The sequence below is a fragment of the Phycodurus eques genome, chromosome 16 (assembly GCF_024500275.1).
Source record: "Phycodurus eques isolate BA_2022a chromosome 16, UOR_Pequ_1.1, whole genome shotgun sequence".
NCBI classification, from domain to species: domain Eukaryota; kingdom Metazoa; phylum Chordata; class Actinopteri; order Syngnathiformes; family Syngnathidae; genus Phycodurus; species Phycodurus eques.
In genome coordinates this window covers 12,853,510-12,880,803 of record NC_084540.1, presented here as the reverse complement: position 1 = coordinate 12,880,803, position 27,294 = coordinate 12,853,510, and the positions used below count along the sequence as shown (strand labels likewise).

At 43.1% G+C, this 27,294-nt stretch overlaps 1 protein-coding gene across 2 annotated transcripts; it reads right to left on the bottom strand.

The window, feature by feature from the left end:
* Positions 1-581: 581 nt before the first annotated feature.
* On the bottom strand, positions 582-25,629 carry arhgdig (Rho GDP dissociation inhibitor (GDI) gamma). 2 transcript variants are annotated; one of them, XM_061700662.1, is made up of 6 exons: positions 25,319-25,629; positions 10,338-10,511; positions 8,351-8,434; positions 4,711-4,787; positions 3,558-3,621; positions 582-2,303 (listed from the first exon to the last, which is right to left on the bottom strand). In XM_061700662.1, exons 1-6 carry the CDS (start codon positions 25,491-25,493, stop codon positions 2,104-2,106), a joined length of 774 nt encoding a protein of 257 aa, XP_061556646.1. In that variant the 5' UTR covers positions 25,494-25,629; the 3' UTR covers positions 582-2,103. The 2 variants fall into 2 exon arrangements, with proteins under 2 accessions (XP_061556646.1, XP_061556647.1); XM_061700663.1 differs by having other exon boundaries at positions 4,711-4,784.
* Between the last annotated feature and the right edge of the window lie 1,665 nt (positions 25,630-27,294).

Sequence of the window (27,294 nt, the reverse complement as noted above, 5' to 3'; positions counted from 1 at the left end):
TGTGCAGTTTTATCACACGCCACGATGCAACAGATGTTGCAAGTTTTGACGGAACATGCGTGTAGTTGGCATGATGACTGCAGGAATGACTAAAATTAAATATAAACTACATATAAAAAGGGGAACCGTGTGTCACATCTCAGACATAAGAAATGTTACATCAATGTTTTATTTGGTAACTACAAATTATTTGAGTCATCAGATGCACAGATCATTTCTATTAAATCAACAGCTCTGCCCTCTGGTCAATATGTCTGTGTTATTCTTTACTATTTTACTATTTTACTAATTAACGCATTAATTCAAGAGACATTGAACACTAACCCTGGGTTGATTATTTTGTGAAATTAGTCAAATTCTGTGTGAAAGTGGCCGTGACCCAAAAGAGAATTTGTGCTTTTCTTTGCGATTGCATTTTTGTGATATTTCCTATTTGTTCCTTAATGTGTGTCATCTTAATCTAGATAATTAGATATTGTTTTGAGACCTTGAGTGTGTGTTTTGGTGTCATTCCTTTACTACCGGTAAAACAGTAAATGTAATGTAAATACAGTCTTTCTATTTTTTTCAATTGCCTTTATTAAAAGATACAGCATACAAGATTTGACACAAATATTGAACATATCAGTGATCGATACAGTTCAGTTGACCGCTGCTGTTCAGCTTGCCCTGCTTTAAAGAAGATCCATTTGAATACTGCACCATATCTATAGTCAACCTTCAACTTCTGGATATGCCACAGTGTTTTTTTTTTTTTTTTGTAACCACATTTTTACAATGACTGTATAAAAACAAAGATACTCTCTCACTAAACCATGCAACAACCAACAAGCCCACGTTTACAGTAATTATTTGATTACAACAAGTTGAACGAATTCATTGGTCGTTATGTTCATCAAAAATGACAATATCCTGTCTTAACACATGAGTCAGTTTTTATACTGGGAATGAATTAATCACACCTAAATGCATGTCATATCTCACATTTCTCTCCATAATCACCAGTATCATGTACGCCAGCAGAATCAAATGAGATCTAATAGCCTTTCACACACTGCAAACTACAAGCACAACATAGTAAATACATTGTATTGTTGAATTAATACCACTATGTGAAGTGAACTGAGCTTTTTTTTCTTTGTAAAAGCAGGATTTGGGATACAGCTCTTACATTGGATATCATTTGATGATGTCAGTGTAAATTCAGAGCAAACATTCACATCTTGTGTCCTATCTATACATTGGTTGTCTTACTTTAATGTGAATGAATGTGTAATAAGTATCAAATCCTAAAACATGCGTTTCTTTCTACAATATACACAGTCCAACATTTCTGTTTCAGTCTTTCAATGGTCCAAAAAGCTTCAAAAAGACCTGAAAGAACAGCTGCTTTGAAAGCAAAACATGTTGCAAAAAGTGTACGTTGTGTGGTGAGCTCATCTTGAAATGTTCATCTTTTGAAAAGATCAGTATTTAGTCATTCCTATAATACGTAATATGCTAGTTCATTTTTTTTTACTAATCTACAGTATATTCAATATTATTTGAAGAATAATTACCTCTAATTACTGCAATTAATTATAAAACTCTTTAATATTTTAGCACAATGTTGAGACAGGTTATTGTGCGTGTCCCAACATTTTTTGTTTCTTTTGGATGCTATTAAATGTTTATTTCGTATTTTGTGCTGCACTCCAGTCCACCAAACCTGGATATTACGACTTGTAAAATTTATGACATAATAAACAGACCATATAGGCCACTGAAAACAAGCGCAACAATAGCATATTTTCATTTTTCATGGACTTTCTCTTTTTGCTTGCAGTTTGATAACATCCACTGTTGCTAGGTGACGTTATATGATGGGATAAGGAGAATGGCTTCTCGAAGCCTTACAATATGGATATTTCACAATGTTTTTAATGTAAAGACAAAAGCAGACCAGAGGAGCTACAATTCTCTTAGTGTCCCTTTGAGAGTTGCGTACATTGACGCGGATAAGAGAACAAGAAGAGCATCCTGTTTTTACAAAGATGCTCTTTCGGTGACGGGAAGAAGAAAGGGGAAGAGAGTCAAGGAGTGAGAGAATAAAGAAGGGCACCTCTACTCGTCCAAGTCCTTCTTGATCTCAAGGTTCCAGTCCCAGGCCGAGTAGATGTTCTTGTCGTCGTCAGTGAAGTGGGACTTGATCTGATAGAGACCACGTGAAACCAAGCCTTGAGGCGTCTCTTCAGAGGGGAGCACAAACTCATGTTCGTTCTCACGAGGACAGTAACTGCCCATCATGTAGGACACCTTGTCCACTGCAGGCATAGAAAGTGGACAATCAGGCTGTTGGCAATGATTAGATTTTTTGGGGAACCTATCCTCCATTAATGACTGAAAATCTCTCTTCTGTTTTTGCGGCTCAGGCTAAAGCTTTACAAGTATCACCTTAGGGCCATCTGTTGGAATTGTCGTGTTGTTGTTGGGTTTTATTCACTGAAAGTTTTCTTTTTTGCCTGTGTTTGAGATGTCCTGTTTTGTCGCTGATGCTTGAACAGTCAAAAGTGAATGTGAAAGTATATTTCTGTTTTTTTCACAATGAAGTCACTGATAGCACGCATTACAATTTGTATGTATTCCCTAACATTCATTGTGTGTAAATGCCAAAAGGTGATTTTAATGACTTAATGTTGTTTGTGTAAAGCGCTAGTGCGCATATTTCTTAGCCCATGTGTGTGTCGTATCAGTTTGTGCTTACCATGTTATTCAGGCTTGTCTTCTGGATAATACTATTAATAAGCCTCATGTGACGGTGGTTTGTTTTTTTTGAATAATTTTTACTTAATACAGTTGTAACAAGGGCTCATGATTGTGTACATGCTAGAAGCATGGTTTTGATGCTTTATGATCTTCTCCATTTTAAGTGCTTTGCCGCCATCTTCTGGCATTTATATCTAATTACCAACTTCTTTTGGTGGGGGGTTCAATTATTCACAGATTTTTGCTATTAGCTGCAGGGCTCTGTCTCTATCCCCAGCAAATAGCAGGGGTTCACTGTAGTGCCTTCCACTACTGTATGACATTTCTGCGCACTAAAACGACTAGAGTGAACTAGTGGAACAAGTACATGTTACTAGTGAGGCAAAAATATACAATAGTTAACAACTGTGTGCTAGTATTAATAGTGACATTGTAAAATAGTACTAGTTAACATCTAGCTCTATTGTGATATCAACTGGTACAAGAGTTTGCCTCACTAATAACATGTAGTTGCACTAGTAAGACAGTTGTTCTACTAGTGTGCACTACTCATTCTACTTGTGCGCTGAATTGTCTCACTAGTCTATGAATAATTGAGCGCACTGTAGGAGGATATCAAATAAATCCTTGAACAGCTTTCTATGAGACTCTAAATTGCCCATAGGTGGGAATGTAAATGGTTGTCTGTCAATATATTGAGCAGCAACCACACCAATCATACAAGAATTTTTTTTGAACACCTTATATATCCTTTAACTACATAAAGCAAACCTTTGAGTTAAAGGGCAAAATGATGACTGAAGTGAACTTACTTTTTAGTCCTTTTCTGAAACTCACATGATGGTACTTCAAGCCAGCGACAATTTCTTTGTTTACCTGCAAACACATACGTTGTAGACAGTAATTTATATATTTTTACTTTACTTCTTCACTCTTAACAACTTCAAATTAACAAGAAATAGTCTGATCATGGCGGCACGGTGGAAGACTGGTTAGAGCCTCACAGTTCTGAGGACCGGGGTTCAATCCACAGCCCCGCCTGTGTGGAGTTTGCATGTTCTCCCCGTGCCTGCGTGGGTTTTCTGCGGGCACTCCGGTTTCCTCCCACATCCCAAAAACATGCATTAATTGGAGACTCTAAATTGCCTAGTGAGGAGAAGCGGCTCAGAAAATGGATGGATGGATGGATAGTCTGATCATCATCATTCTGGAAATTGCTTTTGTGTTCACTGAGCAATGGATAAAAAGCTTACTTTTCAAAGGCAGTGTACTCATTGATGTTGAGGACTGTATGAGTATTTGTAGATCAAATGTTTCAGAGCTCTTATAACAGTTCCTTTGATATTTTTTTGTTTGTATAATTTTTTTAGAATTGTGTGGCGTGCCAGATCAAATGCGCTCACGGTGTGTTCATAGGTTCTCCACCCGATCCGACTCGTTTTTTGGCACAATATGGAGCAACAAGAGGAAAAAAGTTGCATTGTATGTGCAAAAACTACTAAGAAGTAAACACTGAAGTATCCAGACCAGATTATACTGCTATAGTTTTATACACATAAATAACAAATAACTTAGACCACCTTTGACAATAAATTGTGACTGCAGCAGTTCATCTGAATGTTTCAGAATGATATTACAGGCAATGAGCTCAAGAAAATTGTAGTATTTTCCATCATATAAATATTTTTTAATAGTTTTTTCAGTGGCATCTGCTCCACAAAAAATGGGATGAAATTAAGCCTCTGAAATCCTGTCAATCCGATGAGAACATAATCTTCTCAGCTAAGGAAATAATAATACACACAGATGATGTGAAGTTGCTGCAAGACAGTGAGGTCCAGCAGGTGTCGTCACAGCCGTGCAGCTAGGTGCTTGTGTTAAAGACCACACCATTAGGAACATTTAGAGCTACAGTACATCATCAATTTCGGCCAACCTGGCTCTCAAGGATCTTTTCCCTCTTACCTTAAAGTGTATTTTGAGCCTGTATTTGACTGCTTCCTTTAAGGTGAACGTCTGCTCCTTTTCGCTGGTCACATCTCCTGGACAAACACATGAGCTCATCTGTGAAAGTGTCTCACTCATGTAGAGAAGTGTGACTGCGTCATAGTGACAACATGCTGTTGACTCACTGTGTGGTCACACTACCGCTGAGTGAAGGGCTCATAAATGCTTTTACATTGGCTCTTATCATCTACTGTACAACCAGGCTACATACTGCAACATTTCATTTAGTATAAATAAATATATTTTTTATTCCAATTTCATTTAGATGCACTTTTCTGGGACATTTTTATTAGGACATACTCAACAGAGATTATCAAATCAATTGATTACCAACTATATTGTGTGCAGATCACTACAGATGTGTTTTGCTAGTCAAACTTGGCTTGCTCTGACCAAACAATCAGCAGAAAAATGCTGAAGGAAATTTGAAATCGGATTGGTTAAAGAAACAATTGCTAATATAGTCTGAGTTACATTGGCCAGTATTATTGATTCTGAAGACCCACAGCAGATCAAATTGACATGGAGCACGTAGAGGCTGAACGCTGATTTGACCTAACATCTAACATCCACAAACTGGAAGCAGTGTAGGCAAGAGAAATGCTACAAAATGAAGAGAATAGACTGGGATGGAAGAAATATTCGAATTTAGGTTGTAAATGTAGGTCAGTGTTTCTGATAGTATTGATGGGCCTGACAGGCCACCACTGCAGTAAATACAGTACATGTGTAAATTTTGATGTGTGGTGTATTTATAGCCTTGCTGTAGTCATATCTATCATATTCGTTATTCACTACAACAGCCAGACTCCTCTTTTGTTCTGTGTAAAAGGGAAGTTAACTTTGTTTCACTATGGGCTTCAATTGGCTTCGTGCTGATGTAGAGAGGAAGTTTTAAAAGGAATCAGAAATGGATTCACTGCTTAATTCTTTTATATCTCAGTTTAAATTGGCGCATTGGTCCTGAGTGCTTCCTAATGGACAGTTAAGCAGGAAGTATGATAGCGGAATGAGGCTAATAAAAACAGCGGGGATGTGTTGGTAACATACGCAGAGACACACGCACACACGTGCAGACATACTCCCTCATAAGGGCATTGCACAGGGCATTGCAGGTTAGAGGTTACATATTAAAAATAGATCTTGTGACAAATTCAGGCATTTAAGTAAAAGTATACACATACGATTATTCTGCTATTTCATGCTAAACCTGGTGAAGCACTGCTCCAATTGTTCTCATTCCAAAGTGTTGAATGATTGTATGCTGAGATGAATTCGGGCACATTTACCCTATTCTTACTCCTCCCCTCAGTTCCCTCTTTCTCCATAAATTTTCTTGTCTCAGGAGGCACAGAGAGCTGCTGAGAAAATAGGTCACGCTGTCTAGCTGATCTCCTCAGACATAGTGTACATAACAAATACACACACACAAACGCATACTGCTCATGTGCACTTCATATACAGTCCCCTCCGAAAGTCGTGGAACGGCAAGACATTTGGGTTTCAGATCAAAAGATGAATATGAGACAATAGTTTTGAATTTCAGCTTTTAGTTCATGGTATTTACATCTAGATGTGTTAAACAACTCTGGACAGAGCAGCTTTTATTTGAAGCCACCCACTTTTCAAGTGAGCAAAAGTAAATTATTAAACTAACTTAAAGTGAATAACATTTAATATTTAGTTGCATAACCGTTACTTACAATAACTGCATCAAGCCTGCGACCCATTGACTTAACCAGATGCTTTTCCAGGCTTTTACTGCAGCCTCTTTCAGTTCTTGTTTATTTCTGGAGGTTTCTCCCTTCGGTCTCCTCTTCAGGAGGTAAAATGCATGCTCTATTGGGTTAAGCTCCGGTGATTGACTTAGCCAATCTAAGACCTTCCACTTTTTCCCCCTGATGAAGTCCTTTGTTGCGTTGGCAGTGTGTTTTGGATCATTGTCTTGTGGTATGATGAAGCTTCTCCCGATTAGTTTGGATACATTCTTCTGTAAACTGACAGACAAAATGGTTTTATAGACTTCTGAATTAATTCTGCTGCCACCATCATGAGTTACATCATCAATAAAGACTAGTGAGCCCGTTCCAGAAGCAGCCATGCAAGCCCAAGCCATGACATTATCTCCACCTGTCTGGTGAAGTCAATGGGTCCCAGGCTTGATGTAGTTATTGCAAGTAAGGGTTATGCCAAATATTAAATGTTAATCACTTTGAGTTAATTTAATCATGTCTGTTCCATGGAGGCACGGTGGCCGACTGGTTAGCACATCTGCCTCACAGATCTGAGGACCCGGGTTCAAATACCTGGCACTGGTCCAAACTCCTCAGTAAGCTGCAGTAATATTAGCTGTTCTTTGAAAAAGATAAAGAAAATATGCCTGTGAGAGTTGCTATATTATCTGTCTAGATGTGTTGCTCCATCGTTTGTGTTCAAATATCCATTGCTTAAGGGTTGTAACACGGCAACACCAACTAGCTCTTCTATGCTGTTTTGCAATATTTGTTAGGTTTAGGTTTATCTGACTTATCTAAAGCAGAGCGATATGTTTGTTTTGAATACATGTAATCATCTTTGTTTTGTTTAGTTTAACAGTGAACTTCAACAGAAAGTGGCAATAAACAGCTTGAAGCCTCTTTTTTGAAGAATTGCTTACTCTCTGCCAAGCTGCTGCTTGTTGTGAAGTGAGCTGAGTTCAGTTCACTGCCACCAGACAGCACTCATTTCAAATTTTTGCTCGCAAGTCAAAGTTGCTAGGATAGGCTCCAGCACGCCCGCGGCCCTAGTGAGGATAAGCGGTACAGAAAATGGATGGATGGAAGTCAAAGCAAAACATAGGCCAAACAACAGCTCGTATTTCGAAAACTCACAAGTCAGGCCACTCGTACAGTAAGTATCTGAAGGCACCACTCTATACCCAATTTCTTACGCTAAATCAATTCTTACAGACACATAGAAAAAAGTTACAAAATGCATTATTTTCAGGTGCACTTAAAAATGTATTTCACGCACAACCTGTTTGTTTGCATAATTTTGTATTGAAAGTCGCAGCTCGGTATCGTTTCTATCTCGATGTGCAGCGCAATCATTTTCAGATTGTGCAATTTAGCAAATGTTACATTACACATGACAAGATGCACGTTTGGATGTGTCCATTTGCATCACAGGAAATTGTTTCATACAAAGTCGTTATTGATTTGCAAATAACCTAGGAAATGTGTGAATGTAAAAGTCCTATTGCAAGCAAATCCATACACTTGAACAGTTCAGGAATACATGCATGAATGCAGGCCAACACACAGCTTACACTATTTCCCTGGCTGCTGCCTCTGCTTGTGCCCAGGGGAAAATGTCAATAATGCCCACTAAGCAAACATTTAGCTCTCTCAGTAGCTCTCTCTCTCTCTCTCTCTCTCTCTCTCTCTCTCTCTGGACACACCCAATGCAGACATTCTACTCATGAACGCAGCGCAATTTGGTGAGATGCCTTGCTCTAGGGCAGCCCAGTGATTTGTGCATCCATGTTGGCAGCAGAGTGTAGCAGAGGTATGTAATGAGACAAGCCAGTATTGAGGGAGAGAGGTACTTCATAGTTTACCTGTTAGGTTGATGGTGATTGGTCCAGGGGCCTCATCAAATAACAGGGTCAGTTTGGTTACTTGGACATTCGGGCCTGAGAAGTCTGCAGAATATCACATACATTAAATCAATATTTTCCTCATACTTTGGAGTTGTAATACAAACACAAATTCCATTGAAGTTGGGGCGTTATGTAAAATGTAAATAAAAACTGAATACAATGATTTGAAAATTATTTTCAACCTATAGGCAATTGAATACACTGCAAGGACAAGATATTTAATATTCAAACCGATGAACATTTTTTTTTGTTGCAAATATTGTCTCATTTTGAATTTGATGCCTGCAACACATTCCCAAAAAGCTGAGACTGGGAAAGTTGAGGAATGCTAAAAAAATACCTGTTTGGAAGATTCCACAGATGAAGTGTTTAATTGGAAACAGGTGAGTGTCATGCTTGGGTATAAAAGGAGCATCCCCAAAAGGCTCAGTTGTTCACAAGCAAGGATGGGGCGAGGTTCACCACTTTGTGAACAACTGCATGAACAAATAGTCCAACATTTTAAGAATAAAGTTTTTCAAGGTACAATTGCAAGGAATGTAGGGATTTCACCATCTATGGTCCATCAAAGAATCATCATCAAAGGTTTCAGAGAATATGAAGAAATATCTGCATGTACTGTAAGCGGGACGGCCGAAAACCAACATTGAATGCTCGTGACCTTTGATCCCTGCATCACTGCATCAAAAACCGGCATCATCGTGGAACGGATACTGGCATGTGTGCTCAGGAAAACCTCAGAAAACCATTGTTATTTAACAGTTTGTCGCTACATCTACAAATGCAAGTTAAAACTCTACGATGTAAAGCGAAAGCCATATATCAACAACACCCACAAACACCTTCTCTTCTCTCACTTCTCTGGGTCCCGGGCTCATCTGAGATGCACCGGTCTGACAAGTTCACATTTCAAATAGTTTTTTGAAATCATGGACGTCGTGTCAAAAGAGGGCAAAAGAGGAAAAGGACCATCTGGATTGTTTTCAGCACAAAGTTAAAAAGCCGTGGGTGTGTTAGTGCCCATGGCATGGGTAACTTGCACATCTGTGAATGCACCATTAATGCTGAAAGCTACAGGTATTGGAGCAACATATGCTGCCATCCAAGCAATGTCTTTTTAAGAGATGTCCCTGCTTATTTCAGCAAGACAATGCCAAGCCACATTCTGCATGTGTTACAACACCATGGCTTCGAGTAAAAGAGTGCGAGTACTCGACTGACCTGCCAGCAGTCCAGACGATCTCCCAGTGAAAATGTGTGGTGCATTATGAAGTGCAAAATACGGAGCTCCTAGACTGTTGAGCAACTTAAGTTCTACATCAACCAAGAATGGGAAAGAATTCCACCTACAAAGCTTCAAGAGTTAGTGTCCTCAGCTCCCAAATGATTACTGAGTGTTGTTAAAAGGAAAGGTGATGTAACACAGGGATAAACATGTCCCTGTCCCAGCATTTTTGGAACAAATTGAAAATAAACCTAAAACAATAACGTTTGAACACTAAATATCTTAACTTTGTAGTGTCTTCCATTGAATATAATAAATAAATAAAGAATTTGCAAATCATTGTATTCTGTTTTTATTTACATTTTACACAATGTCCCAGCTTCATTTGAATTGGGGTTGGTAAATAAAAGAGACAGTATACTTAAATCAGTCCAACAGTATACTGCATACTGTGTGTTGTGTTGGGTTATGTTCCAGTCTGTGCTCTTCTTCTGATATCAGTTGTCAGCCTGACTGCGACATGAGATAGTGCTGAGCAAGCAGGTTTGTGTTGGTGTGTGTGTGTGTAATCAGAACTTGAAGACTTCAACTGCATCTATGCATGGAAGTTGTTGCATTGATTGAATTAGAGCTGCAGTAACATGGCCACTGGGATGAACCATACTTTCCTCACATAACAACACATGCATACTGTATATACAGTACACACATAACACATACCTGCCATCATTGGCCGGACCCCCAGCAGTGTCTGCTTGTATTTCACCAGACTCTCATCATCTTTGTCCAAATCCTGAATCTCCTGCAAAGTCTTCTGGGCTGGAGGATTGTAGTTGAGGTTCCTGTCATCTTCCTCCTCCTCCAAGGGCAATTCCCTCTTTTCTATCAGGAATCCTTTAGCAAACAAGAAGGACGGAAATGAGGGCAAAGATCAATGCATGGTGTTGGAGAAATACTAAAATAAAACTTTCCGCTCATACACACTACTGAAACACTTTCACATGGGCAATGCAGTATGTGGGAGGATTTCAGTATACAGATTTTAGAGCAATCAGTATGTGTGAGAGCATTTCAGGATACAGAATTTTGCGAGAGGATTTCAGTATAATATATGAGAGCATTTCATTACGAAGTATGTAAGGTGAGTGTCATGCTTCAGTATAAAAGGAGCATCCCCGAAATGCTCAGTTGTACATGCAGTTTTATGTAGCTGTTGATTATTCAAGAAATTTGCAGTTTAAAACTCACATTTTTCATATATGTTAAAACTGTCTCTAAGACCTGAAAGCAGAATATTATTATAAATGATCTTTTGAAAAAACATCTCTCCTGGCCCTCTGAGTGATGCAGCCACAGGCAAGCGGGACGCAGGTCCAATCCTTGTTCCTCCAGCAGCTTGTAGCGCGTGCCTGCCCGACCGAGGAGCAATCTGAGGTGGCCAGGCGAGCCGCTGTTTTTCTGGTTCGTTTTTGTTGAGTGAGCTGGGGGCGTTTCTTTGTGCAGACGTGGCGGGGATAGGGGCGGGAGCGGTAGCGAGGTTTGAGGCGGGGACTGAAATGAGGCTAGATTAAAATCTTGCTAGCATTTTGAAAACTTTGCATACCCTTCCATTGAAATATGACAAAACGAAAGTTTTATGTATGTATTTTAAAACTTAAAATGTACAGAATGTACAACATACATGATCGTTCTCCCAAGAGCGACTGTCATCTGTGTGTTTTGTTCCTCCTCAGTTTTTCATTGGAATATGGTATATTTTTATGGAAATAGTATGAGAGAAAAGATTATTGGTTTTATATTTCTTCATTTGTTAAATTTTTATGTATCCCTAATAGACTTTACACCACACAGCCAATCGCAGATGCCCAGGGCACTGTCCTTACTCCAGCCTCCCATGTGTGGAGAAAGCAAGGTCAACAGACTTGACAGATCACAACCACATTACGGGGCTGCTCCACCCAGACTGCGTAGCTGGCACGAGGGTGCCTCAATGACATACATAATGGGCAGCTGTGACCCAATGGTTAAGATCATCGCCTGCCACCGTGGGGGACCTATGTTCAAGACCCTGACTGGACCATCCGCCAACATCCCCTGGACTCACAACTGTGGTGTCCTTGAGCAAGACACTGATACCCCGAGATACACCCCAGGTGCTTCAGCTGCCCCCTGCTCCAGTGTGTTCCACTAACATGTGTATGTGTTCACTGTGATGGGTTAAATGCAGAGAAAAATTTTGTGTGCATGCATGCATGTTCATGACAATAAAAGGTGATTCTTCTTCTTCTTTCACAATTGCACTGTCAGACTACTGCAATAAAACCTTGTATTCCGATACCACCGCATTACGTTTTTTACTATCATTGGGCTTTATCTTGTCAACTCAAATGCGACCGGATACAGTCGTTACCGTGGCGACAACAACAAGAGGGGATCGCGCCGACTGTATTATAAGGACAAAATGGGGAAAAACGTGCGTTGGTGGTCACCGGTGCTCAGGACAGGAGAGGACTTTCGTTTAAGGCTTGTTTGAGGTATGTTGACGTACTATTAATACTCACAAGCAGGCAATAAAATGTTATGTAGCCTAGCAAGCTACTGCTAGCACGAACGGTTGGACGTAAACATGCCGCCATTCTGTCGAATCATGCTCTATAGTTTCGGTGTGGGTGAAGTCATTTAATTAAAAATAAAGTAATTTAATTACAGTAAGTTAGTACCCATTATTTCTGTCATGTAATGTTAGTCTGACCTGACTGATTAGAATACACAATCTGACTAGAGCAGTGATTTCCTACCTTTATGGAGCCAAATAACATATTTTACAATTGAAAAATCTCACGGCACACCAACAAACAAAATTACATTAATTACTGTATTTACTTTGACACGAATAGAGAGTGGCTGGATCCAAGAGCAGTCGGAGGCAGATGTGAAAGGATGAATAGTTTATTGATGAAAGGTAATGGCGGTGGTCCGAGGTGGGTTGGCAGGCGGCGGTGTGGACAGGTAGCAGGCAGTGGTGAGGACAGGCGGCTGGCTTGGCGGCAAGAATTATGTGCATCAGGAACACGGGGGGAAAACACACTGGAACAAGAAGACTAAGGAGTCAAAAAGGGATCGAGGAATAGGGTGACTTACGGGAGGTAAATGGGCCGTGGTACCACTGAAAGTAACTGCAATACTTCGGCAAGGATTTCCTGGAACAGGCAGATTTATATACCGGTGGTGATAAGGCTGATTGGAGACAGGTTCTGAAAACAGAGAAGGGAGGGGAGAGAGAGAGAGAGAGAGAGAGAGAGAGAGAGAGAGAGAGAGAGAGAGAGAGAGAGAGAATGCAATCCGGCTACAATAATGGAACTGCATGCAGTATATGACAGTACCCCCCTCTCAACGGACGCCTCCAGGCGTCCTGCCAGGCTTCTCGTGTGAGCCGCGTAGAAGTCGTCCAAAAAGGTATGATCGAGTATTAGTTTCCCGGAAATCCACAACCGCTCCTCCGGTCCATACCCTTACCAGTTGACTTTTTTACTGGAACCCCCTCCCCCTAGGCCTCGCATTGAGGATGCTCGACACTGTGAACGCCGGATGGTCGTCAATAATCTGGGAGGGGGTTCGGCTGGAGGGCTCAGGGCGCAGGTGGAGACAGGCTTAAGCAACGAGACGTGGAAGGTTGGGTGATTTTAAAGGACAGTGGAAGCTTCAACCGGACGGAAGTGGGATTGATGATTTTGGTAATCGGGAAAGGACCTGTCAGAGACAATATCGATGGGAATACCGTGGAGTCAAAAGACATGCTGGACAAGGAGGTCAGTAGTTTCGAAGGCGGATGGTACCTTGGTAGAGGTATGTAATGGACAGATTTGGAAAAGCGATCGACAATGGTGAGAATGACAGAGGTACCTTCAGAAGGAGACCAGTAACGAAGTCCAAAGCAATATGGGACCAAGGGCGGCTAGGGATAGGCAATGGACGCAGCAGCCCAGCTGGGGGCAGGTGTGAAGACTTCCCTCGGGCACAGACGGAGCAGGCTTGGACGAACTCCCGGGTGTCTTGAACAAGGCTGGGCCACCAGAAATTCCGCCGGATGAACTGAATGGTGCGGGTGATGCCAGGTGAGTTTGGAGGTATGAGCCCACTGAAGAACGTCAGAGCGTGCAGAATCTGGTACGAACAAGTGGTTTGTAGGCCCAGTCTTGGGATCCGGGTGAGTTTTTTTGGGCCTCCTTAACCACCAGTTCAATTTGCCAAGTGGCAGCACCAATGACGCACGAGGAAGGAAGAATGGGTTCAGGTTTGTCAGGGCTGGTGGGGGGTGAGACAGGGCATCAGGTTTGCCGTTTTTGGAGCCAGGACGGAAGGAGAGACTGAAATTGAACCTGCTCAAGAAGAGAGCCCAGCGAGCTGGTCGGGGGTTAAGGAGGTAAGCGAGATTCTTGTGGTCGGTCCAAATGATAAATGGTTGTTCAGTCCCCTCCAACCAGTGCCTCCACTCTTCCAAGGCCCATATAATGGCCAGTAGCTCTTGGTTGCCGACATTTTAGTTCCTCTCGGCAGGGGACAGATGACGGGAAAAAAAGGCACAGGGGTGCAGTTTCTGGGTCGTGGGGTCCCACTGCGAGAGGACAGCCCCTGCCACCGTGTCCGAGGCGTCAACCTCGACCACAAACTGGAGGGAGGGTCGGATGAACTGGTTCACCGCACTGGTGAACAGGGTCTTGAGTCGGTTGAATGCTTGGGATGCTGCCGGGATCCAACGAAAGAGGGAGCTGGCGGATGTGAGGCTAGTGAGGGGAATAGCGAACTTGCTATAATCACGGATAAACCGATGGTAGAAATTGGCGAAACCAAGGAAACGTTGTAGTTCTTTGCGGGTGGTGGGAGTGGGCCAGTTAACGACTGCTTGGATCTTGGCAGGGTTGGGTTGTAGTTGACCTTTGGAGATGACGTAGCCCAGGAAGTGTATGGAGGAGAGGTGGAATTTCCACTTTTCAAGTTTAACATAGCCGGTTTTCAAGGAGACGCTGAATGACTTGGCGTACATGGAGGCGGTGTTCTCCGGGGGAGCGGGAGAAAATGAGGATGTCATCAAGGTATACAAATGCGAACCGGTTGAGCATGTCACGGAGCACGTCAGTAATAAATGTCTGGAAAACTGCAGGGGTGTTGGTTAAACTGAATGGCATGACCAGATACTCGAAATGAGAGGGGTATTGAAGGCGGTCTTCCATTTGTCCCCATCTCGGATACGGATGAGGTGGTAGGCGTTCCATAGATCCAATTTGGTGAATACCTGGGCGTCACAGAGGGGTTCAAACGAGGGGTCAATGAGGGGAAGCGGAGATTTATTCTTCAGGGTGATATTATTGAGACCACGGAAGTCAATACATGGGTGGAGAGTGGTGTCTTTCTTTGCAACAAAAAAGAATCCGGCCCCAACAGGAGAAGAGGAAGGTCGAATTAGTCCGGAAGCCAGAGAGTCATGGATATGGGCCCCCGGCATCAGATTAATAGCACATTCATACGTGTGGGGGGGGGCCTGGGGGGTAGAGAAATGGCCAGGTCTTTATGAAATACAGGAGAAAGATCATGGTATTCTCCAGGGACTCCGGAGAGGTCAAAGAGGATGGAAGAGGGTGGTGGTGTATCAGAAGGAGGTATAGCTGAGAGCAGGCAGTGTGAGTGGCAGTGAGGGCTCCATCCGGTGATGGCTAAGTGTGTCCAGTCTATGGTGGGCCAATCCATACGGCCATCCAGGGCTATGACCTTCTTCGGAGACGGAAGCAGTTGGAGAGGAATTTGGAGCTGGTGAATTATGGCTTCATGAATGAAATTGTCATCGGCACCGGAATCAATCAGGACAGTGATGGGGGTGTCAAGAGCCGAAACTATAATGCAAGCGGGAACGGTCATGCGAGAAGGAGAGCTTCAGGGGATGGAGGTTTGGCTCACCACGCCGCACTCAGGTTGCGGTGAGCCTGGTCTTTTGGCCGGAGGGGACATGAGGAAATAAAGTGACCGGTTTGACCGCAGTAGATACACAGCCGCTGGACTATACGACGCTGACGCTCCTGTGGATCTAACCGTGTCTTAGCAACTTGCATGGGCTCTTCAGTGGCTACTGGGGAGTGACGGAAAGGTGGAAGACTGTGCGGGAGGCAGGTGTGAAGCTGACGGCGCAGCGCTCGGAGTGGGAGGGTTTTTGCGTGAGCGAACCAGCCTGTCTCGTGTACGCTCTCGCAGTCTGTTATCCAGATGGATGGAAAGGCTGATAAGATCCTCGAGAGAGGAGGGCTCGTCCCGGACTGCTCGCACATCCTTGAGCTGCTCAGAAAGGCCATTGGAAAAAATCCCCCGAAGTGCCGCGTCAGCCCACCCACATTCACCCGCCAATATCTGGAACTCTACGGAATATTCCTCTGCAGAATTATCGCCCTGCATGAGTATGAGGAGACGACTGAAAGGGGTGATCGAACACTTTACGAAGTTCATCGGAAAAGGAATTGAACGAGTGGAGTACCGGGGAGGAGTTTAGCCATAAGGAAGTGGACCATTTAGCTGCTTTGCCACGTAGGAGGTTAGTGACATATGCTACTTTGGATTGTTCGGTGGGATAACTGTATGGTTGAAGGTTGAAAACGAGTGAGCAATTGAGTAGAAACTGGCTACATCCACCTAGATCTCCGGAGTAGGGCTCAGGCGGTGGAAAATGAGGTTCTTTATACAGGAGGCATGGTGGCACTGAGGCTGCGGTCTCGGAAGGCGTACTTACAGGTGGAGGGTTAGCTAGCATCGTCGAAGAAAGGAGGGATACCTGTTGTGTGAGGGAGTGTAGGGATTCTGTGAGTTCTTGGAGAGTCTTTTCTTGTTTTCCTATGTGGGCTCCTTGGAGAGTGAGAAAGTTCATCAGTGCCTCCGAAGTTGCTGGGTCCATAATTGGCTGAAGTATTCTGATACGAATAGAGAGTGGCTGGATCCAAGAGCAGTCTGAGGCAGATGTGAAAGGATGAATAGTTTATTGATGAAAGGTAATGATGGTGGTCCTAGGTGGGTTGGCAGGCGGCGGTGTGGACAGGTGGAAGGCAGTGGTGAGGACAGGCGGCTGGCTTGGCAGCAAGAATTACGTGGATCAGGAACACACTGGAACAAGGACACACAGGAGTCAAAAAGGGAACGAGGAATAGGGTGACTTACGGGAGGTAAATGGGCCGTGGTACCACTGAAAGTAACTGCAATACTTTGGCGAGGATTTCCTGGAACAAGCAGGCTTATATACCGGTGGTGATAAGGCTGATTGGAGACAAGTGCTGAAAACAGAGAAGGGAGGGGAGAGAGAGAGAGAACGCAAAGAGCCCTCCCGGCTACAATAATGGAACTTCAGGCAGTATATGACATAATTCCTGCCATCTAATAGAAGACCATTCATTGGTTCTGTCTGTCACTATGTGTCACTGGCATATATAGAGGAACAAAGATACATTATTTCTTGTAAATATAATGTTTTGAGCAATTAAGTACACAAGTATATACAGTAAATGAACAGGTCATTTAAATAGGCACATTCCTCCATCTTGTGATCGGATCGGTGATCGGTTATTGTTTTTTTAAACTTGCTGATCGGCGATCAGCCCCAAAAATCCTGATCATGTAAAGCCTAATCCCTAATGAACAATGTAGATATTGCGATGTATCGTGGGTGGTTTTCTTTCAAAGTTTCAGTTATTGCACCATGGCTGTATCGTGACACCATCATTAGTGTTTGCACAAAAAAAAATCCTGTAATACAGGTATTGTATTGTGAGTTTCTCTGAGATCCTTTGCAGTGAACCAATTAGTCAGTTTGTGTGATAATTTAATACATTCACACATTACAAATACTACATGTACAACAGGATTGAGACAACCTGCTGTTTACTCTGGTATCTCAGTTGTAATGAGACTGTCATCGGACATCGGCTCAGTATGTAGAGGTAATTGGATGACAGGAAGAAAACACACACAGACACACACACACGCACGCATGCATACACACGCACACATACGCACGTGCAGCCCTGCACTGTGTGTGTGGTGCTGCTGTAAGCAGTTACAGCAGCACCACACCCATTCTGAGTCAAACACGCTAGCCTTTGTCCGTCACCATGGCAACCTTTTCAACTCCCTTCACGGTGACATCATCGCTTTCGCTTCGCTTCTCTTTCGATGTGACTGTATGTACACAGTGGCGACATTAATTCTCACCTGAAGTCCAAGACTTCCACGCCGCCATCATTTATATCTATGCCCAGTTTCATGTGCAAGGTCGCTCGGGGGTTTGAGGGCTAGGGGTGGGAAAGCCCACTTGTCAATCAAATGGCTGACACAAAAAGACCCAAGATGATTGACATTTCTTGGTCATAGTGTCAGGAAACTGACTGAATTCCTGATTTCTAGCTAAAGTTACACATATTGATTTGAATTTCATAAGGTTTATTTAAGGTGGACAGCTATAATAAAAATTAAATCTTCTCAGCTTTCTATTTTTGACATAAACTATCACTAATTTTAAAGGATAAGTTTTTACCTCCTTTCCAACAGAACCCAGACAAATGGATTTAAAAAGGTATCGATTTGGTTTGGGTATGTCAATTTTGGGAAACCCACCTAAAAACACACCTTAAGGGAAGGGATGATGGGTTTAAAATCTCTCTGAACTACTTAATCACTCAAGTGTATTCCTATGGAGATAAAGTCACCCTAGGTAACTGAATTAGAAAGCATCAACATACATATTAGAAACACTGCCACACTATTACATTAATAAATGTTTTGTTACCTTAAATGCAGTTAATTAGGTATGAATCTAACATTACCTTTACAGTCAATTATATTACATATCAAACTTTTCCATCCATCCTCACCTAAGAATACACATGCACCCCCTCTGCAGAGTGAATGTGTTTTGGTGACACAATCATCTTCTCTTTAGTCTCCAGGCTGCTGACCTGGCACACTGACTCGACCACTTCTCATTTATTTTTAAAAAGCAGGCTTTTACAGAAATCCTGTCTGGTGTATTTTAACATGGATTTATTAAATCTTACTCTTTTAATCATCCTCATGCCTAAAAAATATTCAAATATTTCACACATGCAAAAATCCATCAAATGTGAGTATTCATAACTTTGTCAAGATTTTTTTGATACAACTCTTGCATTAGATCTCATTTGACTGTGTAGGTGTACTTAATTAAGTGTCCAGTGAGTGTATGTGTTAAATCAGCTATGGTTAACTGTAGAAAGTGTTGTATTTTATACATTTCTACACCAACAAAAGATACACTGAAATGCACAGACAAAACAGTTATATGAATTATTTAGGTGGAGATGTGGCCTTCTTTGGATACTTTCTAAGTGCAGAAAACAAATAATTAAAGGAGTGGAGGTCACTTACAGTAGCTATTTGTCACCCGCTGAATGGGTGTCGGAATTTCCAAGTACCCACGTGTACTGAAATGACTGTTCCGAACTGCAGCAAGACTGTTCACTTGCTGCTGTTCTTGCCAAATCAAGTCGTACTAGCCAAGAAGGAGGCCCGCTTGGTTGCATGACAAATTAGGAGACTGAGTGAGTGTTCCTGCCGGCATTTCTAGTTAAATCAACATCTTGTGTAAAGTCATCACACAGTTTGGCAGGCAACAGATGGCTTCAGGGGGAGGAGAGTGAGAAATGATGCTCAAATGAGAAAGCAGAATCATGGAACAGTAATTTCAATGATACACATTAAAAGTATCCTTGTTTTTGTAAATACTATGTATAAATGCGTTTTATATCTCACTAGCTCAAATAGTTGAATCCCAGATTCAGGAGGAGCAGTGTGGTTTTCGTCCTGGCCGTGGAACAGTGGACCAGCGCTACACCCTTGGCAGGGTCCTCGAGGATGCATGGGAGTTCGCCCAAACAGTATACATGTGTTTTGTGCACTTGGAGAAGGCGTTCGACCGTGTCCCTCGGGTGGTCCTGTAGGGGGTGCTTCGGGAGTATGGGGTACCGAACCCCCTGATACGGGCTGTTCGGTCCCTGCACGACCGGAGCACAGAGTTTGGTCCGCATATCCGGCAGTAAGTCAGACTTGTTTCCGGTGAGGGTTGGACTCCGCCAAGGCTGCCCTTTGTCACCGATTCTGTTCATAACTTTTATGGACAGAATTTCTAGGCGCAGCCGAGGCGTAGAGGGGGTCCGGTTTGGTGGCCTCAGTATTGCATCTCTGCTTTTTGCAGATGATGTGGTTCTGTTGGCTTCATCAAAACGTGCCCTCCAACTCTCATTGGAGCAGTTCGCAGCCGAGTGTGAAGCAGCTGGGATGAGAATCAGCACCTCCAAATCTGAGACCATGGTCCTCAGTCGGAAAAGGGTGGCGTGCCCTCTCCAGGTCGGGGATGACATCCTACCCCAAGTGGAGGAGTTCAAGTATCTTGGGGTCTTGTTCACAAGTGATGGAAGAATGGAACGGGAGATCGACAGGCGGATTGGTGCCGCGTCTGCAGTGATGCGGACTTTGTATCGATCCGTTGTGGAAGGAAGGAGCTAAACCGAAAGGCGAAGCTTTCGATTTACCTGTCGATCTATGTTCCTACCCTCACCTATGGTCACGAGAACGAGATCCCGGATACAAGCGGCCGAAATTAGTTTCCTCGGCAGGGTGTCCAGGCTCTCCCTTAGAGATAGGGTGAGAAGCTCGGTCATCCGGGAGGATCTCAGAGTAGAGCCGTTGCTCCTTCACATCGAGAGGAGCCAGATGAGGTGGCTGGGGCATCTGATTTGGATGCCTCCCGGACGCCTCCCTGGTGAGGTGTTCCGGGCACGTCCCACCGGGAGGAGACCCCGGGACGACCCAGGACACGCTGGAGAGACTAGATCCTTTGGCTGGCCTGGGAACGCTTCGGGATCCCCCCCGGAAGAGATGGAGGAAGTGGCTGAGGAAAGGGAAGTCTGGGCGTCCCTGCTAAAGCTACTGCCCCCGTGACCCGACCTCGGATAAGCGGTAGAAGATGGATGGATGGATGGATGGATGGATGGAGATAAGTTAACCATTGTAAAATACAATTAAGGTAAAACTGCTCATCCTTTGCAAGCGTCTGAGAAACAGTAATGGCGAGACAACAGGAAAGTATTTGAAGAGCAATCCTGTCATCTAGTTGTGTTTTATAGGCATTGCTGTTATATTTATGATAATAAATTATGAGTCAACATGGCATCTGTTTGGTAAAATTTAGGCATGTAACTTGATTAATTGCACTGCTCTTTTGTACTGAGTAGCCAGAGCTGTTCCTAGAAAATGATGTTAATTTGGCCTGCAATGGTTATTATCAAGTTTGTCTTTGCCATTAGTTTTCTCCGGGCACTCCGGTTTCCTCCCACATCCCAAATACATGCATGGCAGGTTAATTGAAGACTCTAAATTGCCCTTAGGTGTGAATGTGAGTGCGAATGGTTGTTTGTTTACGTGTCCTGCGATTGCCTGGCAACCAGTATCACAAGATTGACTACGTTTTGTTTGACTTTGAGGCATATTTTTTTCAGAAAATGTAAATTATACTCCAATGTGTACAACTTTGGGTGTGTGGTTCTAGAAAATGAATATACCTCTGACTGTATTACTGCAATTTATTAAGATGAGATGTTGAAGTTAGCAGAAAATTTGTTTCCCAATTTGTGTTTGTATGTTATATATTTTTTTCTCCACTTTAGACTCTTTAGAGGCCAAGGCAACGTCACTGCTCTGTTCTAAAACCATAATAAGACCTGTGGGACAATGTATTGCATGCACCCATCCATCCATTTTCCGAGCCGCTTCTCCTCACTAGGGTCGCGGGCGTACTGGAGCCTATCCCAGCTGTCATCGGGCAGGAAGAGGAGTACACCCTGAACTGGTTGCCAGCCAATCGCAGGGCACATATAAACAAACAACCATTCGCATTCACATTCACACCTACGGGCAATTTAGACTCTCCAATTCATGCATGTTTTTGGGATGTGGGAGGAAACCGGAGTGCCCGGGGAAAACCCACACAGGCACGGGGAGAACATGCAAACTCCACACAGGCGGGGCCGGGGATTGAACCCCGGTCCTCAGAACTGTGAGGCCGACACGCTAACCAGTCCCCCACCGTGCCGCCTATTGCATGCACCCGCACATTCAAAAGACACAAAAGAGGAAGTAAAAAGCATTCAAAGCAAATAGTAACAGCTAGTACCACAATAAGGATCAGATTAAGAGGCTATAACAATCGTTTGAACAAGTGTACTTCCTGGCCATGTGGCCTTCACTGAAACAACAAGACCACTATCGATCTGCTGAATGCCAGCTTGTAGATGCCTTTTCACCATTCTCCATCTCCATGCTTCTGAGCCGAGTGACCCACAACTCACATGGCATGACTGACATACAGTACTCCAGCCTCTCTTTATTGCACAAACCTCAGACACACGCACGCAGTTCAATAGGCTGTTATTATTATGGCGCACTTGTCGATACTGTTTACGACCAGGGAGGAAATGCAGCCAGTTCTTGCTTGGTATTTAAATTAGTTTTTAGCAGCAATACATAAGATCAGTCTGAGACAAAGCTAGTGCCTGGGGACTGTGTAGTTAAAATTTTGAATTAGAGTTAAATGAGTCCCTCATGGTCTCGGGGCTGGATCTGTCTTTTATTTTAACATTAAAAACTAAGAGTTGCTTTTTGATTTCATAGAAGTTAAGCAAACGTGTGTGTGTGTGTCTGTGTGTGTGTGTTTTGTGTGAGTGAGCTACAATGCGAAAGGATTAATGAGTAAAGTATGGAGGTTATGCGCTATAATCCAACAGTATAGGTGATAGTGAGGGAAAGATAAAAGGGAATAGGAAAGAAAATGAGGTCAAGAAAAGTCATGGAGGATGGGGGGGGGGGGGATGGGGGGGCATTTTCTTCATTATTATCATGTAAAATGATTGAGGGAGGCAGTGGGGAGGCAAAGCAGGGTGGGGCCCAATGTGATGAAAGACAGGTTGAAGGGAGGAAAGGGGGATTTGAATTAACTTCAGACTGCTTGGCTGAGGAAAAATAACAGCAACTATTGGAGTCTTTCCTTTTTTTGCTGTATCATGTTAGTTATAACCGCCGACTGAAATGATCTGTGCTTCGGTCTCAAAAGTGCTGTCTTCTAAAGCATGTCTGTGTTTTTTACTGCAAGCTAATGTCTTTAGTGGCTCCTTGCGGCTGCACAAAGCCTTATGGGTACAGAGCATTAAATGGAAACATTAGTATGCAAACATGCTCACAATAACTCTGGCAATATGATGACCAGTTGGTACAATAATTTTCAGCTATAGGTTTTATTAAAGCTGAAGTCCATCCATCCATTTTCTATACCACTGGTCCTAATTAGGGTCACACAGGTGGGCTGGAGCCTATCCCAGTTGACTTTGGGCATACACCCAATCACCTCAATCACAGGGCACACATAGACAAACAAACATTCACACTCAAATTCACACCTATGGACAATTTATGCCTTTAATTAACCTATAATGTTCATGTTTTTGAATTGTGGAAGAAAGCTGGAGTACCTGGGGAAAACCCATGCAAACACGGCCACGGAGAGAACATGCAATTTCCACACAGGAAAACCAGAGCCCAGATTTGAACCCTGAACATCAGAAGTGTGGCAGATGTGCTGACCACTATTCAGCTGCTTGACGTTGAAGTCTACAGGCCAAATTAAAATCCAACTCACCGACCTCTTAAAGTACGTAGATTTTAAACCATGAGTTTATTAGCATTGTAGCATAGTAAGTTAGTTGTTGGTTAGCAGAAGTTTTGGTTGTGTACCAGTCACCTATTGAATCGATTACTTTATTATTATTTTTATAACAAATGACAGCAGGAAAAAAAATACACTACAGTAATAGTCTAAATGCAGCATGTTATTCAACAACTAGCATGAAGATACATGTAGTAGGCCCTGAGATCATTTTTAGATGCCTCATTAGTGACAATTAATGTCTAAAAATAAAGGATGCCACAAAAACAAACATGAATGTACGAGAGGACCTACCATTGGTGGAACTACAGTAGGTTTGGCAGCACGGTGTACGAGTGGTTAGCACATCTGCTTCACAGTTTTGAGGTTGGGGTTTCTAATCCGGTTTCCAGTCTTCCTGTGTGGAGTTAGCATTTTTTCCCCCGTGGTTTGGAAGGTTTTCTCTGGGTACTCAGTTTTTTCCCCCCGCATTTCCCCCGAAAATGCATTTAAGGAAATTGAAGACTCTGAATTAATTGCTAAATAGGCTCAACACACTTGCAACCCTAGTGATTTAGTATATTAATGAATGGAATTACTTTGAAAGTTGATACAAAAGATTGAGTCTGACAAGAGCAGATTGATTGTAGAACATAGCTTGTGGAAATATTAAAAATACCACTACATGTTTTTTTGTATTGGACTCTACATAGTACATAATTCACAAAGTGCTACAAAGCAAAAACCAACACAAGTATCCATCCATTTTCTGAGCCGCTTCTCCTCACTAGGGTCGCGGGCGTGCTGGAGCCTATCCCAGCTATCATCCGGCAGGAGGCAGGGTACACCCTGAACCGGTTGCCAGCCAATCGCAGGGCACATACAAACAAACAACCATTCGCACTCACATTCACACCTATGGGCAATTTAGAGTCTCCAATGCATGCATGGTTTTGGGATGTGGGAGGAAACCGGAGCGCCCGGAGAAAACCCACGAAGGCACGGGAAGAACATGCAAACTCCACACAGGCGGGGCCGGGATTGAACCCTACACCTCAGAACTGTGAGGCTGATGCTCTAACCAGTCGGCCACCGTGCAGCCACCAACACAAGTAATGGAACTTATTTAAAACGAGTCACTTTTGATGAATTTCTCTTAAGGGCTGAGTTTTCTTTGTGGTGTCTTATTTTCAATATAACCAGATGATTTCTTCACTTTCTTATGAGCCTTTTTCTTTACTTCCCATAGACCTTTAAGTCCCCTACTCACACCTGTGTGTGGGGAAACCCCGCAACCTTTCGCCATCTGTCACTGTTCAGCACTACTGCAGAGAGGCAATCAAACATACACGCATACACAAAAACACAGAGCGGCTTCAGAAGTTGGTGACATCATTTGTGTGGTGGATACGCTGTGTCATCACATTCACACCCACAAAAAGAATTATTTACACACGAAACAACTTCCCTTCAGAGGAAAGAAACCTACTCCCAGTACATACATTTCAAGACAATTCAATGTTCTCTGAAGTGATGGAAACATAAACGTGGCTGTATAGGCAGAACCACAACGATGCAGGGAAACAAACACACTCACACACGTGATCAATAGCTATTGATTTGCTATCTTTGGCTTGTCTTGGCAGCGTTTCATGTCAGACATAAAAATGTCCACACCCGCCACGATTGAGACATATGGCGCTGTGCGTGCACACACTCACACAAAGAGCATACATGCACGCCCTTTAAACATGGACACAATCACATGCTAAACATCAGATAAAACATAATTATGAACTTGTCTTTAAGACATTGCACATCACCTTGAATCTGTGAAGTTGTACTATACAAGTTAAAGAGACCACACAACACACACACCCTAAACAACCCCCCCCCACACACACACACACACACACGCACACTCACACTTACATGGCCTCACCTCTGTAGCACATAGTTAGCCACAGCAGCTCCAGCACCTGACCCCCAAACTCACACGCGTCCAATCCCAGCATGCTGCCTGTCTGCTGCGGGGCTGCGCTCAACGTGACTACTGGCTTGGGAAGAACCGGGAAAGAAGGGAACCTCCACAGGTAGCAAAAAAAAAAGTAGAGCATCCACTAAAGTGTTGGAAGGCAAAGAATGGGGTCAGGCGTGCATTTTCCCCCTCAGAGTCGAATACAACAAAGGGTAGGTTTTTGAGAGGAAAATGGATAGATGTAAGAGAGAGAGAGAGAGAGGCAGAGGCATGGAGGTTATCCTTGGGTGTGGATTCGATGGGATGTGTGTGTGGTGTGTGTGTGAGAGAGAGAGAAAGAGAGGGAGAGAGGAAGAGGAGGGGGGGGGGTGCGGCAGCTTTCCACACTTCTTCCCACTGGTTCTTCCCTTGTGTGCAGCTCAGTGACAAAAATGAAAGAAATACATCCAAAATCAAAAGTGGTAGATGCTTTTTAGTGTGTATGCAGCATGCCTGTCTGCGGTAGTATGTGTGTATGTGTGATACTCAGACGCTGGCTATCGATTCGTAGCTGTGCATCCACCCCACTCCTTATGCACGCCTCCCACCCCCATCGTTCATGGTACCTCTGTCATGAGCCCAGAGACTGCAATGAGCTCATCCTTTAACCCTCCCTCCCCACACCTCTTTACACCTCATTCCCTCTCATGCACTCTTCCATTCTTTGACTTCCCTCTCCATATTTTATTATCACGCGAGGTGTCCTCTCCCTCCGTCCACCCATTTGTCACCCCGTCATCACAGTCTCTTTCCATCCCACAGCTTCTTTATTTCCTTATGCGTGACCACACCCTGGTGCACCCACAACTCTGAGTCTTTACTCATCCTCCTATTTTCATCCTCAAAAATGGAAGGGGTAACATCAGGGGTAACATCGTGAGTCAAATAAAATAAAAACAACTAAATAAATATGAATTATTTATTTAGTTGAATAGTTGAATGAGTATAAATGGTCTTATACTATATTGTTTCTACTTGTAAAACAGCACAATACTGTAGGCTCACCAGGCAGATTACAAAAACAGGAACAAGGCTGCAGTGGCTATAAAAAGTATACACACCCCTGTTCAAATGCCAAGGTTTTTGTGATGTAAAATATTTTGTGACCAAGATAAATCATTTAAAAAAAATTAATGTGACATAGAATTTGTAAAACTCAACTGATTCATTTTTCCATCTTTTTGAGAGGGGAGGTGAAAATAAACAACTGAAATAATCTTGCATGTGATTGACTTAAGACTTGACGTTTAACTTGCTGCCTTCTTGGCCAGGTCACCATTGCAAAACAGAGGTTCTGTTTTAATGGTCTTTTACCTGGTTAAATAAAGTTTAAATACAATAAATAAAAATAAATCTGGTTGCACAAGGATGCATTCCCTCTTATAAGTGGCATGTGCCAGTGTCTAATTTTTAAGTGAATAAAAACAACACATGCCCTAGAGAAACATCATTTGCTTTAGCCACTAAATTGACCAAATGAAGAAGCTGTTTGGTGACCACTTATTGATAAAGTATGTGAGCGAGCGAGCGAGAGAGAGAGAGAGAGAGAGAGAGAGAGATAGAGAGATCGATAGGTAAGGTGGCCGACTGGTTCGAGCGTCCGCCTCAAAGTTCTGAGGACCGGGGTTCAATCCCCGGCCCCGCCTGTGTGGAGTTTGCATGTTCTCCCAGTGCCTGCGTGGGTTTTCTCCGGGCACTCCGGTTTCCTCCCACATCCCAAAAACATGCATGGTAGATTAATTGACGACTCTAAATTGCCCGTAGGTGTGAATGTGAGTGCGAATGGTTGTTTGTTTGTTTGTTTGTGCCCTGCGATTGGCTGGCAACCAGTTCAGGGTGTACCCCGCCTCCTGCCCGATGGTAGCTGGGATAGGCTCCAGCACGGCCGCGCTAATGAGGAG

Bases quoted from the DNA above. Each gene is read 5' to 3' on its own strand.
- arhgdig (XM_061700662.1), bottom strand. From the start codon at position 25,493: ATGCTCTACTTTTTTTTTTGCTACCTGTGGAGGTTCCCTTCTTTCCCG. The intron at 10,512-25,318 runs GTGAGGCCATGT...TGTTTGCTAAAG, and splicing joins GCTAACTATGTGCTACAGAG to GATTCCTGATAGAAAAGAGG. The intron at 2,304-3,557 runs GTAAGTTCACTT...CTATGCCTGCAG, and splicing joins TTTCAGAAAAGGACTAAAAA to TGGACAAGGTGTCCTACATG.